Source organism: Mesoplodon densirostris, chromosome 2 (assembly GCF_025265405.1).
Source record: "Mesoplodon densirostris isolate mMesDen1 chromosome 2, mMesDen1 primary haplotype, whole genome shotgun sequence".
Taxonomy (NCBI): domain Eukaryota; kingdom Metazoa; phylum Chordata; class Mammalia; order Artiodactyla; family Ziphiidae; genus Mesoplodon; species Mesoplodon densirostris.
Genome location: NC_082662.1, coordinates 81161476 through 81178615, shown reverse-complemented (window position 1 = coordinate 81178615; position 17140 = coordinate 81161476). Strand labels below are relative to the sequence as shown.

General features: G+C 40.5%; 1 protein-coding gene across 8 annotated transcripts in view; it reads right to left on the bottom strand.

Annotated features, from left to right (window-relative positions):
- Positions 1–565: 565 nt before the first annotated feature.
- LRRC8D (leucine rich repeat containing 8 VRAC subunit D) overlaps positions 566–17140 on the bottom strand; it is a 112458-nt gene continuing 95883 nt past the window's right edge. For all 8 annotated transcript variants that reach the window (XM_060090085.1, XM_060090083.1, XM_060090078.1 and 5 more), the window contains one exon: positions 566–3498. In XM_060090085.1, coding sequence (XP_059946068.1) covers positions 920–3496 — 2577 coding nt within the window. In that variant the 5' untranslated portion in view covers positions 3497–3498 and the 3' untranslated portion in view covers positions 566–919. The remainder of the gene's footprint in view (positions 3499–17140) is intronic.

Here is a 17140-nt window from a genome sequence, read left to right as displayed (position 1 = left end):
TTCCCCCACAACAGTGGAAAGGGCAAGTAATTTAATGATACTTGCTTTGAATTTGTGTTCTCTTCCAAATGGTGATATACTGGAAGGATGTTAGTCATCAAGCCATTAAAATTTTTATTTTGCCTGTAATTAATTTTAAAATAACATTTTCTATTTATTGGCAGCTCTATAGTAGTGATAGAAAAATGTATCATATAACCAGAACTCCAGACTATGGAAAAACAGCTATGAGTAAGGAGAGCATTCTTTTATTTTTTCTTGTTATTTATTCTTAGAAAACAAACAAACAAACAAACAAAACTCCCTCAACGATCTACACACTTTTACTGCATTCCAGGCCTTTAAGAGTGTAAAATCTATAAAATGGGATTCTCAGAAGCGTAGCACCAGTTAAATATTATAAGAAGTGCTTATTTGAGGTGCTTGAAATTAAAACACAAAAGAAATCAGTATTTCAGCAAATCTAAATTTACAAGATTGGACCTGATGTGCCTTCAGAGGTCTGAGTTAAAGCACTATTGCACCAATTAAGCAAAGTAAATCAAGACACCTCAAAAAAAGGTGGTATAGTAAGAAAATGTCAATTTAATCATTTACTTTAGCAGGCAAGCAATTTGTAAACATTCAGTAGCGGCAGCATCCAAGTTACAAACAATTTAAAAAGAAACCAAGATTAGTGATTATAATTTTTCCTTCCCTTTCCCCAAAAGAAAAAAAAAGGTTTGGAGGTGAATGACTTAACACACTACAAACGTTGAACATTCAGTTATGTCTTCTATCAGCCTTCTATGCATCCTCTCTGTTGTATTTTTAAAGGTGTATCTACTCCTAAAATGCATTATCTTGCAATAACTGGTACACGAGCGCTTGCAATCTAGGAAGTTGTTCCTGCACACGGATGTGCACAAATGACCTCAGTTTAAATCCCATTTGCAAAGGGAATATTTATGTCTTGATTCAATGCTTCTTTGACTTCGAGCGGCAGGGTGTCAAAAAGGTGATCTTCCACAACAAGCCCGCTTTTCTTGAGCAGGCGACACTGGCCCAGCTGGGCTGGGAGGCGGTCCAAGCAGTTCCCTTTCAGCTCCAGCTGGGTGAGCTGGGTGAGCTGACCGATCTTCTCTGGGAGGGAGGTGATGCAGTTCTGCCCCAGATTCAAAGTCCTCAACTTAATGCATTTAAACAACTGTTTTGGTAGAACGTCCACTTTGTTCCCCGTGATATGCAAATGCTGCAGGTTCTGAAGTAATCCTATTTCTATTGGGATCATGGAAATGTTGTTGTAGCTTACATCTAAGCATCTGAGTTTCTGTAAACTAAACACTGCCACAGGTAGGGATTCGAGCTTGTTGTTAGAGAAATAAAGTGACTCCAAGTTTTTGACGTGGGTGATGGAGGGTGGAATGGTAACGATTTTATTATGCCATAATTTTAAACAAGTCAGTCGCTTTAAATGCTGGAAACTGATGATTTCTTCAATTGTGCGTATGTTATTCGACTTTAAGTCTAGTTCCTGCAAATTAGAGAGGCTGAAAATCGCATGTGGAATTCTCTCTAGCTCACAGTTCTGGAGTTCGAGCTCGGCGACATTCATCATCTTCTTAAGGCTGTTCAGTACCAAGAGTTTGGTGCCGTCATTATGAACGACTAACCTGGTGAGATGTGGAGCCACATCTGTAATGTTGGAGGGGACTTTGGTCAGATTGCTCTTCACGTGGAGAATCTTAAGGTGCCGCAACTCCCGGAGAGATTCAAGTCCTATCATCTTATTGTTTTCAGAATTCAAGTTGCCTATCAAGTACAGCTCGCGAAGGTTTTTGAGCAGATACACCCAGGCGGGTATTTCTGCCACGTCAGTGAACTTCACGTGAAGGCATCTCAAGTGGTCACGGAGAAAGCTAAAAGCAGTCTGTTCCACTTTTGCAGGGCAGTGGCAGAGGTGAAGCTCTTGGAGATTAGTCATCTGAGAAATCTTAGCAGGAATTTTAGCTTCTGGAATCAGCTCGAGTTTTAGCACATCCAGGTCTGTGAGGTCGAAGACAGCATCGGGCACACCTGAGAGCATAAACAGATGGAGCTCCTGCTTGTCCTGGGCGTTGCGTGACACGTGCTGCCTCAGTTTTTCAAATGTCCACTCGTGGTTCAAACTAATTTCCCTCAGTTTATTTTCACTGACTTCTGACAAGAACACCCCGAAACGCTTGGAATACAGCTGGTCGTACTGGTCTACCATGTGTAGAAGGAACGCAAAATCATTTTTGACATCTGGAATGTCACTGAAACTGCTCTCTTCTCTGACTTTTTCAAAAGAATATTCCTTTAAAGGTATCCTGAATAACCAGAAGAGAGTGTAGAGGCAGATAAAACCATAAACACAAATAATGGATATGTAACTGATGAGCAACTTTTTCAGCATGTATGCCATGTTGTGGGTGCACTCAAACACCTCGTAACCAGTCAGGTGCTCGACTTTGGGCTTGCAGACGTGTTCAAAGCTGATCGCATTGACAAAGTTTGCAGTGTAGCAGAGAATAAAAATGAACTTGGCTGTTTTGATAACGGTTTGGACCACATAGAGTTTATAGATCAAGTCACTATCTTCCACATGAGCACGGAACTTCCTCACTTTCTCAAACAGGGCTTTGGCCTGTTCCCCGTCCTTTTTGTCCAGGATGGTCATGCTGGGGACTTCAATCACAGGCTTTTCAGCTGAAAATTTGAAGCCAGTTTTGCTGATCATTGGGGTGCTGGCGCTGGGGCTCCCTTCATCACTGCTGGTAGATACGTGCTTTGGTAGAGTCTGGGCACCTGTTATTCTCTGCTTGTTTTCCTCCGAGTCTTCGCATGCTGTCTCAGACAACGCTTTAGTAGTCCAAGGAGATTCAAAGCACTTTCCTAATATTGAAACGAAATGTTCTACTTTTGAGCATGTTTTGGGATATTTGAACCAAAAGTTGCTACTGACCATGAGAATAATAGTATGTATAAGAGCAAGGTACGGAAAGTACTTAGAATACCATGGAAGGGCCAGATGGTAACACATCTGATTAATAAATACATATTGCTGAAAATCCAAGTTTGTTTTTCGGCCTGTTGGGTCTTTCTTCTCTTTCTTTGCCTCCTGATTTGGAACCGTGGAATCTGTGTGAGGATATGTGGCTCTGAGAGGTATGTCAGGTGTCACAGCAGATGCGCCAAAGGAAATCTCATTTGTCATCAGCCCGTCTCGGTCTTGGTCTGTGGCTGACTCCATCTTCGGGATGCTGGTGGTAACGTCGGCACTTCCTGGTGGTGTGTGTGCCTTTGAATTTACAGGAGATGGCAGTACTGGCAAGCAGACCACCTGATCTTTGGTAAGTTGCATGGTTCCTGCAAAGATGGCTACCATCAACATAACGACAGCCAGGTAATCCATAAACACGTCCCACCATGGTTTCAGGATTCGGTAAGTTGGTTGAATGTCGTTAAGTGAAGCAACTTCCGCAAGGGTAAACATTCCTAGAAAACAGGTAAACAAAAGACATTATGACACAGATGCAAGTGAAAACATTAAATGAAAAAATACTTTCTTTTTCTAGTTTCTTCTTCCAGTTTCTCCAACCAGCCATTCTCCCTTGTGTCCTGCTCCTCCTATGCATCGTTTACTCTACCTGGAATACTTCCTCCTCATCCCTGCATGAGGCTATCAGGTTTCTGTTGCCTTTCCCAGGAAGCCCTCCCTGATCCCTAGTCTGGGTGAGGTGCTTCTCTGATGTGCTCCCACGGGACTCTGTACCTCTATCCATCACAGCCCTTATCACAATGGCAGAACCAACTGTTCACTTGTCTGATCCCCCACAAGATTATTAAGTTCCATGGGGACAGGGATCATGTCCATTTTCCTTACTGCTATACAGTCAATGCCTGAAACACAGCTGATGCTCAATCAATGAAACACTGTACAGGTTCTTGATCATCACCTTTATCACCATCATCATCATCAACATCAAAATTCCTCAAGAACATTTATTCACGGTCTATATATTGTATTGGGCAGAAGAGCATTTTATTAAACTTAATTGCCACCAAAAGCAACCTGGACCCAAGCAAGAATAAAAACTCTAAGCCAGTCCTCAACGTAAAAAGTTAAAGGACCACAGAGCAAAGAATCTGTGGGATTCTTGTAACCAGCGACATTTTGCAGCTGCCATAGTGTCAATGGTAGTTTTCAAGTACATTGTACCTGGGACAGGTTTTGATCCCAGGAGAGAGAAGAGGAGGCTGATTACTTTCCTAGAGGAGGAAGAAAAGGTAAAAAAGGTGGGGGGCAGAGGACACAGCAGTAGAGTACTGTAATGTCACACTGACCCTGAATGGTCACCAGCTTGGCCCAGCACATCCCTTAAAGGGTGATAACACCCGAACAACCAACACCAGCACGCAACGACTCCAGCCTCAGATGGCTTTTCTCTTCCAGCACGCAGTCCATGCTGCCACTCCCCAACAAGGGTTTTGGGCCCCTGCCGTTTCCTCCAGCCCATTTCCTTTTTTTTCTTTCTGTTGAACTCTGATGTATTCTTCAAGTCCCAGTTCAAGCACTACCTCTTTCTCAGGCTCCTATCATACTGTCTAAAAGGAATCTATTTCCAGTGTTAGTCTCTTCAACTAGCTCTTGAGCTCCTCCTGGGTAGAGCCTATGTCTTATTCACCTTTGTATCTACCATGCCCTATTCTCTCCCCTTTGGAACAGAGAACGCATTGAGTAATGATGATGATGATGATGAGGATGATGATGATGATGATGATGATGATGATAGCAGCTATCATTTGTCATCTTCCCTCCATATACCAAGCACCGTATCAGGAGCTTTGCATCTGATACAATCCCCTGCTTTTGTACACAGCACATTCCTGAAAATGAATGTATTAAAGTTGAGGTTTGGGGGCTGAGGGAATGGTTCTATTTCCAAAATGCTACACAATCTTATAATATCCACCAGAACTCCTAAAATTAAAAAGACAGGTAATACCAAGGATGTGAGGATGTGGAGCAATTAGAACACTTAAACACTGCTGCTGGGAGTGTGAATTCATATAACTGTGTTGGGAAATATTTGCTTTAATATCTACCCAAACTGAATATATGCAAACTCTATTGCCCAGCAATCCCACTGCTAACTATATACCCATGAGAAATACATATACTCATCAAAAGACATGAACAAGAACATTCACAGCAGCACTCTTTGCAACAGTCCCAAAATGGAAGCTATCCAAATGCCCATTAGCACTAGAACGGAAAAATGAAATGTGGTATATTTACAAAGTGGAACATCAGGCAGCAACAAGAATGCATGGTCTGGTTACAAGGGCATATTCAGTTCATAAAATGTGATCTGTACACTTAAGGCTATGTGCCTTTTTCGTATGCATGCTTCAACTTCAATATGAAGTTTCAAAAAGAAATGGTCAAAGAAGCTGTAGCAGAAACAGCTGCCCTAGGAATGTGCTGGGACATGAGACTGAGGCTTTGCCTCACCCCTGTCCCAAGGCACACCCAGGCTGGCTGGGATCAAAGGCCAGGCGAACCCGTAACCTTCTCCGGCAGCCTCCCCTTGCTGTCCATCTTCCCGGCTTGAGAGAAAGGGCCTGCTCTCCCTGGGGTACAATCTGCCACAGAAAAGAGGGTGCAGGGGTATGAATATACAAGGTACAAGAGCTCTGGCTGGTAATAGTTGAACGTATACAGACAGAACACAAGTGGAACACTGCCTGAATTCCATCTAACCTTCACAACATTACTCTAAGTTGCCAAAGTGTTATTACCTCCCTTTGACAAGTAAAGAAATAGGCTCACAGGAGTTAAGTGGTGGAAGTCAAATAATTAGTGGTGGAGTCTGGATTTAAAACCTCATTTAAGGCCAAACGACCTGTTCTTTCTACCAAATTCTATCATCTCTTTTCTTTACTTCTCATGTTTGCAGTGCTTTACAGTTTGCAAGCTACTTTTCCATAAAATATCTCAATTGACTCTCACAATAACCCAGTGAACTAGGCATTACTATTGCCCAAGGACATGAGGAAACCTGAGGCACAAAAATCTTAAATGACCTTCCCGAGCCAATTAAGTGGCAGAGCTAACAGAATCTTTCATCTTCAAACCTTTTTCTCTATCACGCTGTCATCCAATGACTGAGTTGTTGGCTAAGGCTTGGCTGTTGAAGGAAAGACCTTCTCACTGTTGTCCTTGGCTTTGAAGAGACAGAGGAGTGAAATTATGTAATCATCACCTTCCCTAAAACAACCTTTTATGACACTGACTCAGAATTCAAGAAAACCACAAGTCAGGCACCATGGAGGAGAAGATAGAAATAGCCCGTCAAGGAGCTCCCAGTCTAATGGGGGATGACAAGCAATAAGTGTGCTATTACAACATGGTAAGAAAATTGCTGACCTGGTTAATGCAAGGTATAGGAGAGGCACAGGACAGGGAAAACTCACATTTGCATTTGGTTAGTGGGAGGATTTCACAAAGATCTGGTTTTTCAGATGAGACTGGAAGGATGGGGACTGCCATGGGGTGGTGGGGAGGGGAGGGAATATAATTTTGGCAGAAGAAATAGCAAGTCAATGACACAGACACATGGGAGAAATTATGTTATAGAAACTACAAATAACTCTAATGTCATTCTATTATTAGTCTAGTATGCCCCTGAATAGGTATCACATTTAATGCGTAAGCCAAGAGATGGAAACCAAGGCATAGATGGTTTAAATGTAGTTATAAGGAAGTGCCTAGGCCATAAGGCAGGAAACCGGTCCTTTCCTGCAATGTCAGCCACCGACTAGCTCTTATCTCGAACATAGGACTTCAATTAATGTGTCTGTTCTCCTATTTCACCTATCAAAAACTGGGTGCAGAACTGGGAGTGCTTCAACCACTAACTGAATTAAAGGTGCAGTGGTACTTTGAAAATAAAAGTTGCTTTTCGTATATTGTGTATGTGTGTGTGTACAAAGGACGTTAAATACATATTCATATAATACAGTGTATTAAGTCTATTATGATCCTCAGGTGACTTTCTAATCTAAAAGTCAAGTCAATGAGAGAGGAGATCGTATCTAGTTACCTTGAGGCTTGATCTCCTTAGTGAGTCAGGACTCAGAATGGCTATAAATGGTTATTAGGGGATTTTTTTTTTTTAACCTGAGGGAGGCACATTAATAAGTACTAATTGTGTACATGATTTGGGCTCTCCTTTATATGTCTGTTGCAAAGAACTTAAAGAATTACATTATAGGGCCTCCCTGGTGGCGCAGTGGTTAAGAGTCCGCCTGCCGATGCAGGGGATACGGGTTCGTGCCCCGGTCTGGGAGGATCCCATATGCCGCGGAGCGGCTGGGCCCGTGAGCCATGGCCGCTGGGCCTGCGCATCCGGAGCCTGTGCTCCGCAACGGGAGAGGCCACAACAGTGAGAGGCCCGCATACCGCAAAAAGAAAAAAAAAAAAAAAAAAGAATTACATTATAAGGAAGTGGATTTCACATTTCAAGACTTCTCCATGGCACATATGAAAATCAGCTTAATATTCCTGTAAGCAAACATTTCTCATGGAAGTTGAGGAAGCTTTTTGTACTAGAACTGAAAGGGGAATGTTATTGGACTTTGGTTGGACAAAGATGAATCAGCAGATAAAAGAATGGAGCTATATTATTTTATGATATGTGATTCTGTTTCTTATCTTACGGCCAATTAATGGAATAAGCCAATAACCAATTGGTTCAGAACAACCCTGAACCTGACAACCTGTGAATATACTAAAAAACACTGAATTGTACACCTTAAATGGGTGAATTGTATGGTATATGAACTATATCCCAATAAAACTATTAAAATTTAGAAGCTAGGGGCTTCCCTGGTGGCGCAGTGGTTGAGAGTCCGCCTGCCGATGCAGGGGACACGGGTTTGTGCCCCGGTCCGGAAAGATCCCACATGCCGCGGAGCGGCTGGGCCCATGAGCCATGGCTTCTGCTGAGCCTGCGCGTCTGGAGCCTGTGCTCCGAAACAGGAGAGGCCACAACAGTGAGAGGCCCGCGTACCGCAAAAAAAAAAAAAAAAAAAAAAAAAAAAAAAAATTTAGAAGCTAGACCTCTATCTTTGTTAATTTTATTGCCTAAACTGACTCTCAACAGAAATAGGAAAGTGAACGTAGATAGGATTATAGCCTAATTGTAGATACTCATGCTAGACTATATACATTCTAAGTTCAAACATGTTTTTAGATGGCTGCTATGTTATTATGATTGAATTGAACTGGTTCTGGAGAAAAATCTTTAGCATTTTACTTATCCTCTCTAAGCATCCATGCGTCACCTATAAAATCTTGATATCAACACCTCTCAGGGTCATGTGGGTCATGTATTGGAAATACCAGTTCAGGGTCTGACACAAAGTAAGACCCCAAAGATGTCTGCTAAATCTGAATGCAGAAAAAGAATCATTAGGGTGAAAGCAAGCCCATCTTAATCAGTCTTTAACTGAAAATGACTGGGCCAACTTCTTGAATTTTGAACTAGCATGTAGCACTATGTTCACAGAATTCATTCTGTAATAAATGATTGACAATAAAACTTTGCATTCAATTTCATTTATTCATTCAAAAACATTTCAATTAAAATTTCTTATATTAGGAGGTGGCATATTATACTAGAAAGAGCACAACTTTGATGCCAAAGAGACCAGGATTCAAATCTTGCCCTTTTTTCCTGTTTATTAGCAGTATAAACGTGGTAGTGTTTGCTGGAAAACTTACATTAATGAGATTATTATTAGCATACAGAAAAAGTCTAGCATTAAAACAGGAAAATATGATCACCTAATTTAAAACTTAAAAAACTTGTCCCATCTGCACTAGGTCTTCATATCCCTATTAAAAGGAAGAAAGTCAAACGGCTTTGAAATGTCATTTAATGAAGAGTTTAATGTAAGAAGAAGCAAATAGCTTGATTAATCAATCTAATACATACACCTTCCACCTAGGTATGAGTTCCCTACCCAATCAAATACCAACTTTCATTTTCTTTTTACAGTGTTCTGTGAAAAAACAATCAGCCTTCTTGGTCAAACTGGGAAAAAATGGGAGAATACCCAAGAGACTGGTGAGGATCAAATTCTCAAATCTTTCATGGAAATAAGTAAAAGGAAAACAAATTAAAGTTCATAAAGAGGTAATAAGCTACACCCTCACTATGAATAATCCTTCCTCAACACCCAGCATACACTAGTGCATGGATGCACACACACCATACCCAATTCAGGTACCTAAAATTCATATGGTTAAAGAAAATAAATGCTTCACATATAGAATGAGAAGGAATGATTCAGTTTTTTCCAACAGAGCTCTGTATTACTGGTATTAGATAAGTGTTAACAGTTATGGATTACAATTATACAAGATACTCTATAGCTGATATAATTCTGTATACAAATAAAACAATTTACTAGTGTTACTCCCTCTTAAAGATTATGATAAGAAATTATACTTTTAAAAGTAGTGTTCTTCTAACACTACTTTGGTTTAGATACCTCAAAAATAACTGAAAAAAATATTTAAAGAAAAAAATTCCAGAGTTTTCAGGAAACTTCTTATATAAACCCTGTCAAAATCAGATTCCACACTGGACAAAACCCATCCATTTAACGCCTGAAAGTAGAGGACTATAAACATTTCAGAACTTGCTAACTATAAAAAGAACTTTACACAAAGTATACTTTAGTACCTATATTTTAGTACCTATTGGGTTTTTTTTCTCTAGAGTACTGCTATTCACAGAGAAAATTTACTTCAAAGCTCAAAGCTGAGAAATGTAAATCTAAATACACTTTAGTAGACCTAAGGCAAAATATCTTAGGAAATATAACAAATGAGTTAACACACTGTTGTGAACTTTTTTGCTTTTTCTTGTAGCTTTTAATTCTAAAAGTCAAGCCCCATGTTTGAGAGCTAGAAATGAGATATTATTCATGGAACAATACGGAAAAGCCTCTAAATCAATGGCTTCCACATTTTATTCCACACAACATCAGTCTCTTCTACAAGTTATCACTAGCATTCCCTTAACCACAAACTCAGGCCAACAGAATTTCAGAAATGCTTCAGGATCTACAGGACTCTCTTAATATACCCTCTACTAGAAACTTCATTTTATTCAACAAATATTTATGGGGTCTTCCCTGGTGGCGCAGTGGTTGAGAGTCCACCTGCCGATGCAGGGGACACAGGTTCATGCCCCAGTCCAGGAGGATCCCACATGCCGTGGAGCGGCTGGGCCCGTGAGCCATGGCCACTGGGCCTGCGCGTCCGGAGCCTGTGCTCCGCAACGGGAGAGGCCACAACAGTGAGAGGCCCGCGTACCGCAAAAAAAAAAAAAAAAAAAGAAATTTATGGAGTATACTCTGCGTGCTGGATACAGATCCTAGAGATAAAATGGGGAATAAGAATAATAATAAAGTAGCTGTCCTGACTGAGAAATCAGCCTGGAGTAAATACAAACAGAAAAAAGAGATAATGGGCAAATGGTTGAATAGCCCCTAAAAAGAAAGCCAGCAGCTAACGGATCTTAATAAGGGATCCAGAGAAAGCCATCTCAAGATCAGAACTAAGTGTCTGGTCAAACCTTTATAATCATAATTTCACCCAGTTTACTAGGCAGCCAGTGGGATTTCTAAGGGGAGCTTTATTTGCATTTCTGCTGCTTCTTTCCATCTGTAAGATAGAAACTTAGACCCAAAATGACCATTTTCCTTTTAAGGTCACTCACCTTCAATCTTGTTTCTCTAGAGTATGTCCGGCACATGCCTGAAACTGGGCTAAGGGAAGTGAACTAGGATGGAGCTCCCTGAAACCCTAGCAGCTTTCCATGGTCCTGGGAAGTCTGCCACATTCTCTTCCAGCTGTCTTTGGGACAGAATGCCCCTCTGATGACAAACCCATGGATATCTGCTCTGGATATGGACAGCTGGGAGCCTCGCGGTTTTTATTCCTGGCTTGGTAAAGACTGCTAGAAAGCATGTGAGTACCTTGCCCCCGTGCTCTACTTACTAACTCTCAAAACACTTCTTGAAGTTAGTAAAAGATACTCAGACATTGATACAGTGTACCTTGGATTGGTAGCTTATTTAGTTAAAAAAGGCTACTTGGCAGTTTATTAGGGACCTTAGCCATCAGTACTAAAAACGTATGCAGAGTTCGACAATGGTTGCTCATGACCCTTCTGAACTGGGAGCTCCATCAGTCTGGCTAGTTCCCTTTCTCCCTCCACCTGGGTTTGAATCCCTAACCTAAAGGGAGGAGAGTTTCTTCCATCTGCATGTCCCCGGGGCATGGCACAGGACAGGCACTTAATAAAGGTCTGTAACTGAATGAATCACGCAGCCCTGTAACAGCATTCTAGGAGAGGGTTCAGAAGGCACTGAACCTGGGAGCCAAATGCTGTCGCTATTAATTACAGTGACACACAAGATTACTATTTATTATGCCAAAGTCAAAATGACCAGTTCTGACAGGCGTTCTTCAATATCCAGATGGACAGTAGTACACAATTCTTTGGAACAGGTTATTCTGAAGGTAACGCATTCTGATAGACCATCTGCATGCAGTTTGGCTCATAATTAAACATTTTACAGGAAAACAAAAAGACAAAGGTAAATTTGTCTTTAAAACCTTCAAAACCTTGACCAGGACAGAAGACTGAGATCTGATTCCTGATGGACAGCAGGTGACAAGCCAGTGTGAACTCTAGGGCAGAGGCAAATGAGCACCTATTAAACACACAGCCAGGTGATGTAAAAGGCCAGAGAGGAAGGAGCGCCAGAGAGGCAAACTCCCTGAGATAATGAAGCTGCCAGAGCCTCAGGCCTTCCTTCTCCTTGTCCTCGGGGAGTTTGCTGCCCTTCCCCCTGGGCAATGGATGCGGAAGTTCTGATTGTATCTAACTGTGCACACACACAGTTTACTAGAGTCGGTAAACACTTAAATCAGAAAAGCGTGTCAAAGTGTTGAGCAAGTGCCCAGAACGGTAAGTGCTTAATAAGATTAGTCACTGTTGTTATTCACTGTGTTGAATAAGCTGTTTTATAGAAAGAACCCTATACAAATACGTCTTTACTACTAGTTGTGAAAAGAAGTTTGTCTTTCATGATTACTGATATGAAGGGCCATGGAATCCAGATGTTCTCCACTTAGCTTTGGCTTTCAAGAAATTTGGCTAAATTTTATATATGTATTATAAACATTAACTCTTAGCCTGAGTCTTCATTTAATTATTCACTTACTCATCCCTTCATCCATGAAATATATACTGTATACTCAAGTATTAACATGATGCACATTCCTGGAGAAAACTTGGTGAGCAAATTCAGGCCTATTTCCTTTCTCACAGAGAGAAATGTTCCTGTAACTGGATATAGAAAATGGTCAACTGAGAAGAGCTACCAAGAAGAGGAACAGGCAGAGGCAGATTTGCTGTGCAGTGAAAACTCAAGCTTCAGGACACCTTCCTTCCACAGGCCCCTTTCAAGGCCCTGCACCTACTTTTATGTCTCTCTTTTTCTTAAAGAGGGCTCTTTCCCCAATTTCAGATTCCAGAAAACCCAGACCTTCCCTGCTTGCCTGGGATTATGAAGGCGGATAACACGGGACTTTCCGCCAGTCAGTAAGACTGAGGAGGAAGTCAGGACTGACGTGAGGGGTGAAGAAAGAGTGCACAATGGGCTGGACCAGAACGTCCAAAGGCCGTATGGAGAGAGAGGGAGAGCAGAAAACACTGAGGAACTGAAAGAAGGTCAGTGGCCTGGAGCTTGGGGAGTGAGAGGAACGGGCGGTAGGAGATGAGGCCGTGTGAGTGTTCCTGATGGCATCAACCTAAGGGCAGTGGGAAGCCACTGATGTGTTTTTAGTGGAGAGGGGAGGTGGGTTAAGTCAGATTTGTGTCTCTGAAAAGATTACTGTAGGCCTAGTGTACAGGTCAGTGAGGGAAGATGTGAGATGAAGAAGGCAGCTACTGCATTGCTCTGGGCAAAGGATGGAGGGAAAGGCTAGGCTGTGACTGACGGAGAACTAAGTGAGTAAACTGGGTGGATTTGCGAGCTAACAGGCCAAAGAAATAACAGCAGGACTCAGTGGATTGGATGGGGAGGATGAAGGAGAGAAAGGTATCAAGGTTGATTCCCAGATTTCTTTTAATTCTCTACTTACTGTTCCATACCCTTCTTCTTTTACATCCATTTACATGGTTCTATTGTAACTGAATCTTTTTTCATAAGCCCTTGAAATCCTTTTTTTTTCCCCTCATACATCTTCCAGAATCCTTTATTCTCTTCTTTTTCTTCAAGTCCTTTTAAAAAGTAGGTGGGTTATATATAATAAATGAAAAGAAATATAAGCCCTCACATACTTGGCCATGAAATCTATAAGCTTAGATAGTTTGAAAAACATTACTTTAGTGTTATCAACATACAGATGATTGACAGCTATCTTTTTGTAATACTTCTGGGGTGAAGCACAATTTTAAAACCCCTAATAGTCTGCCTTCGTCTATATTTGGAGAACACATACATACGATGTATTTCACTGAACATTATGTGCAACATAATCAAAAGGGAGCCAGCATATAATACCGTAAGAATCCTACCTGTGATCAAAGCCTGTGATTATTCATGCTAATAAAATCTGGTTTCTGGGACAAACTATACAGAACAGTAAAAAAAAACAAAAATAAAAACCCTTTATTATACCTTTTAAGGGAGACAGGGAAAGGCAGCATAGTTTCATTCTTCACTGTGCTTTTTTTTTTTTTTTTGCGGTTTGCGGGCCTCCCACTGTTGTGGCCTCTCCCATTGCGGAGAACAGGCTCCGGACGCGCAGGCTCAGTGGCCATGGCTCACGCGCCTAGCCACTCCGCGGCATGTGGGATCTTCCCGGACCGGGGCACGAACCCGTGTCCCCTGCATCGGCAGGCGGACTCTCAACCACTGCACCACCAGGGAAGCCCCACTGTGCTTTCTTTAGGTCAATATTAAGATGAGTTTACATTTTATAAGTAAACAATAGCCAAACAGTAGGGTAGCAATAAAGGTGGAGCAAAGGTATAAGGGGTAATAGTATGAGAACAAAACCAAATATTTTAAACGTGTACAAAGATAATCAGGAAATGGTGTAATTTATGCGCAAATAATCTAGTCTTTTTCTGAGCTAATAATTTAAAATGGAATTCAATTCTTAACAAGTTGGTAGCATAATGGATAAGAACGTGGCTTAAGGAGATAGATAGCCTGCCTGAGATTTCATCCCATCTCCACCTCTTACCAATTCAACTGTAAAACAGGAACACAAATAATGTTTCACATCACTTGCTGTGTAAACTTGGGCCTTTGTTTTCCTTATCCGTGAAATGGGGATAAAATACCACTGTGACAAGATACCAAATCACCCAGTATAACGTTAAGCACATAGTAGGATGCTCCCACACTAAATACTCTCCAAAATTGGCCCTAGATGTCCAAAAAATTGGGGAAGGTGGGAGACCTCGAGGAAAACCCAGGATTGAAATGTGGTGGCAACAGGGAGGAAAAAGGACCATGAAGGCTTTGAGGGCGAAAAAAAAATTAATGAAGAAAAGAGAGAAAAGAAAATCAAGAAAACTAAGATAAGGAGGAGCTGACTTCAAGAGAATAAGTAAATCAAATACCGCAGAGATAAAGGACAATCAAAACTCTTAAAAATCATGAATGACCTTTGATAACATAATCTCTATTATAGTGCAATTCATTATCAACATTAGAAACCATCTTAGAGTTGACTAAAAATGACCCCAAAGGGTTAGCCTTTTAGAGGAATGCAAACAAAGTCTTATTTTAGAATTAATCATGATAAATTGGTAAACTTGGTGGAATATCACTTTTGTTCTATTTCAAAGGAATGTTTATTCATATTCAATTTGCTTAATCTTGTTTCTAAGGACTTAGCATCTATTTGTGTAACTCTTGTGAAAATTACAAATGATCTTTAGAAAAGTAGGTCTGATAGGATGTTTAACTGGAAGACTTTAACTAGCTAAGATGTGCATGGAATTCATGCTCTTTTCGTTTTCCCCAAATTATAACAAACTAACAGAGCTGTAACAGAGAGCCACAGTCATGATGTTATAATTTATAACACTTCCCCCATTTATAAAGAATTAGTGAAGCTATAAAATGGAATCACAATTGAGCAGTCCACGGTTTGTAAAAAATCCCTAAACCTTTTGAATTGGGAAGGTACATAATTTCTTTACATAATCACTTTAATTATAAAAATACATAATTTCTAATTTAGTATGCTATAAGTTATTTCAGATGAGTTGCTTCTTGGAAGATTACATGAAGATCTTTGACTTTGCAGATTTTGGGATATTTACTTTCTGCTAAAGCGTGGCATGTATTTAACTGAAAAAACGGCCCAAGGTAACATTTTTGAAAAAATGTGTTACATGCTTGAGTGCCAATGGTGCCAATGTATTTATTTAAGTATCTACTATTCTAACTGTAGAGATCATTAATGGCGCTTCCCAGCCCAGTTCATGTCGTGGCCCACAGAGAAGAGCATATTTTTACATGCCTTTGGGTAAACTTAAGAGGGTGAACATAGTCAGGCCCAAGGCTTTCAGCTGATGAATGAACTGATATTTCAGCCATCTAGTACCCATTCCTAGAACACTCACTGGGAATTCCAGACTAAAGTATCAGATATTGGATGTAAACTAAGGTCTAAATCTTCTAAGTGACAGAATTTATCCTTGTGAGGTATGATCATTTTTGGAGCAATTAAATCTCATCTTCCTTTCTTTCTCATGAGAGCCAAAACAGTAAAAACAAATCATTATAACCAAGAAACAACTGGCTCATTTGTATAATTTTTACATGCAACACATGAGAACTATAATCATACTGCTTCCTGTCTTGATGGACCAGTCTCACTAGGTAGAGGCTGCCAATGTTAAGACTGAGAGTGGTTGTTCAATCATTCATCGATTTGTTCTCAAACACTATACATTGTGTTAGGTATTAGGGATTTGTAGTTGAAGATAACTTATCTTGCCCATCAGAGGCTTCAGAAAACCTTTGTTGTCATGAAGCCATCAAGTTCATACCATTTACAGTTTCAACAAATATTTGCTTTAGGTGAGGTGATAGTTGCTGAGAATATACATAATGTAACAAGATAGATACAGTCCTTGCGTTCCCAGAGCTTAAAGATCTGCCCCTGCCTACCTTAGGTATTCTGGAAAAGATGAAGCATGAACCACTACACCATTCTGCCCAGAATTATTTAGGGTAAACAGCCCTAAAAATGACATCAAAGTAAGTATCTGACTGTCAAGAAAACTGTGATAGCTGAGACCAGCTATATGCAACATAAGTAAACATATAATTCACCTTCTGAACTGGAAAACTCTTGATAGTGACAAATGCTAAACAAGGTGAGATGCCAGGCTATGGTATAACTAGGACTCGCGCAGGAAAACCAGGAGTTGTTGTCACCCTAAGTATGGGCCACATGGGCTAGATATCTGATGCCATTATGTAAGGCATGTATAAACAAGTCTAGATCTTTTTTAGACAAATAATCTGTAGATACATCCTAACTTTGCTATTTCACACTATAGTCAATTGAAAGTAGTTGATGTCTCATGATAGTATTTACTACTTTACGAATGAAGACTGACCTTTTATCATGGTAGCATATTACATATTACAACTACTTTCTAGTAAGAAATCTAGAATTGAAAAAAAAAAGGAAAAGAAATAGACACAAACCATCTAAACAGCATTTCTTACACTCTTCCCCAATGGGATATTGTAGAAAATGATAGTATTTGTACTGTACAAAGTGGAAAAATGCTGAAGCTGCTCCCAGATGGAGTGCTCTGCATTGTGGGCTAAGAGGATTTGTATTTCAGCAAACAGGTACTTATGCTGTTACCTGTGTGCCAAGCCACACCAGCTGAGAAACTGATCCAATATGCAACACATTGATAGGTGACGTTTACTTACACATCGTAGAGTGAAGAATACAAGATGGCAGGATGAATGATAAAACCACTGAGATAGAATATGTCAACAC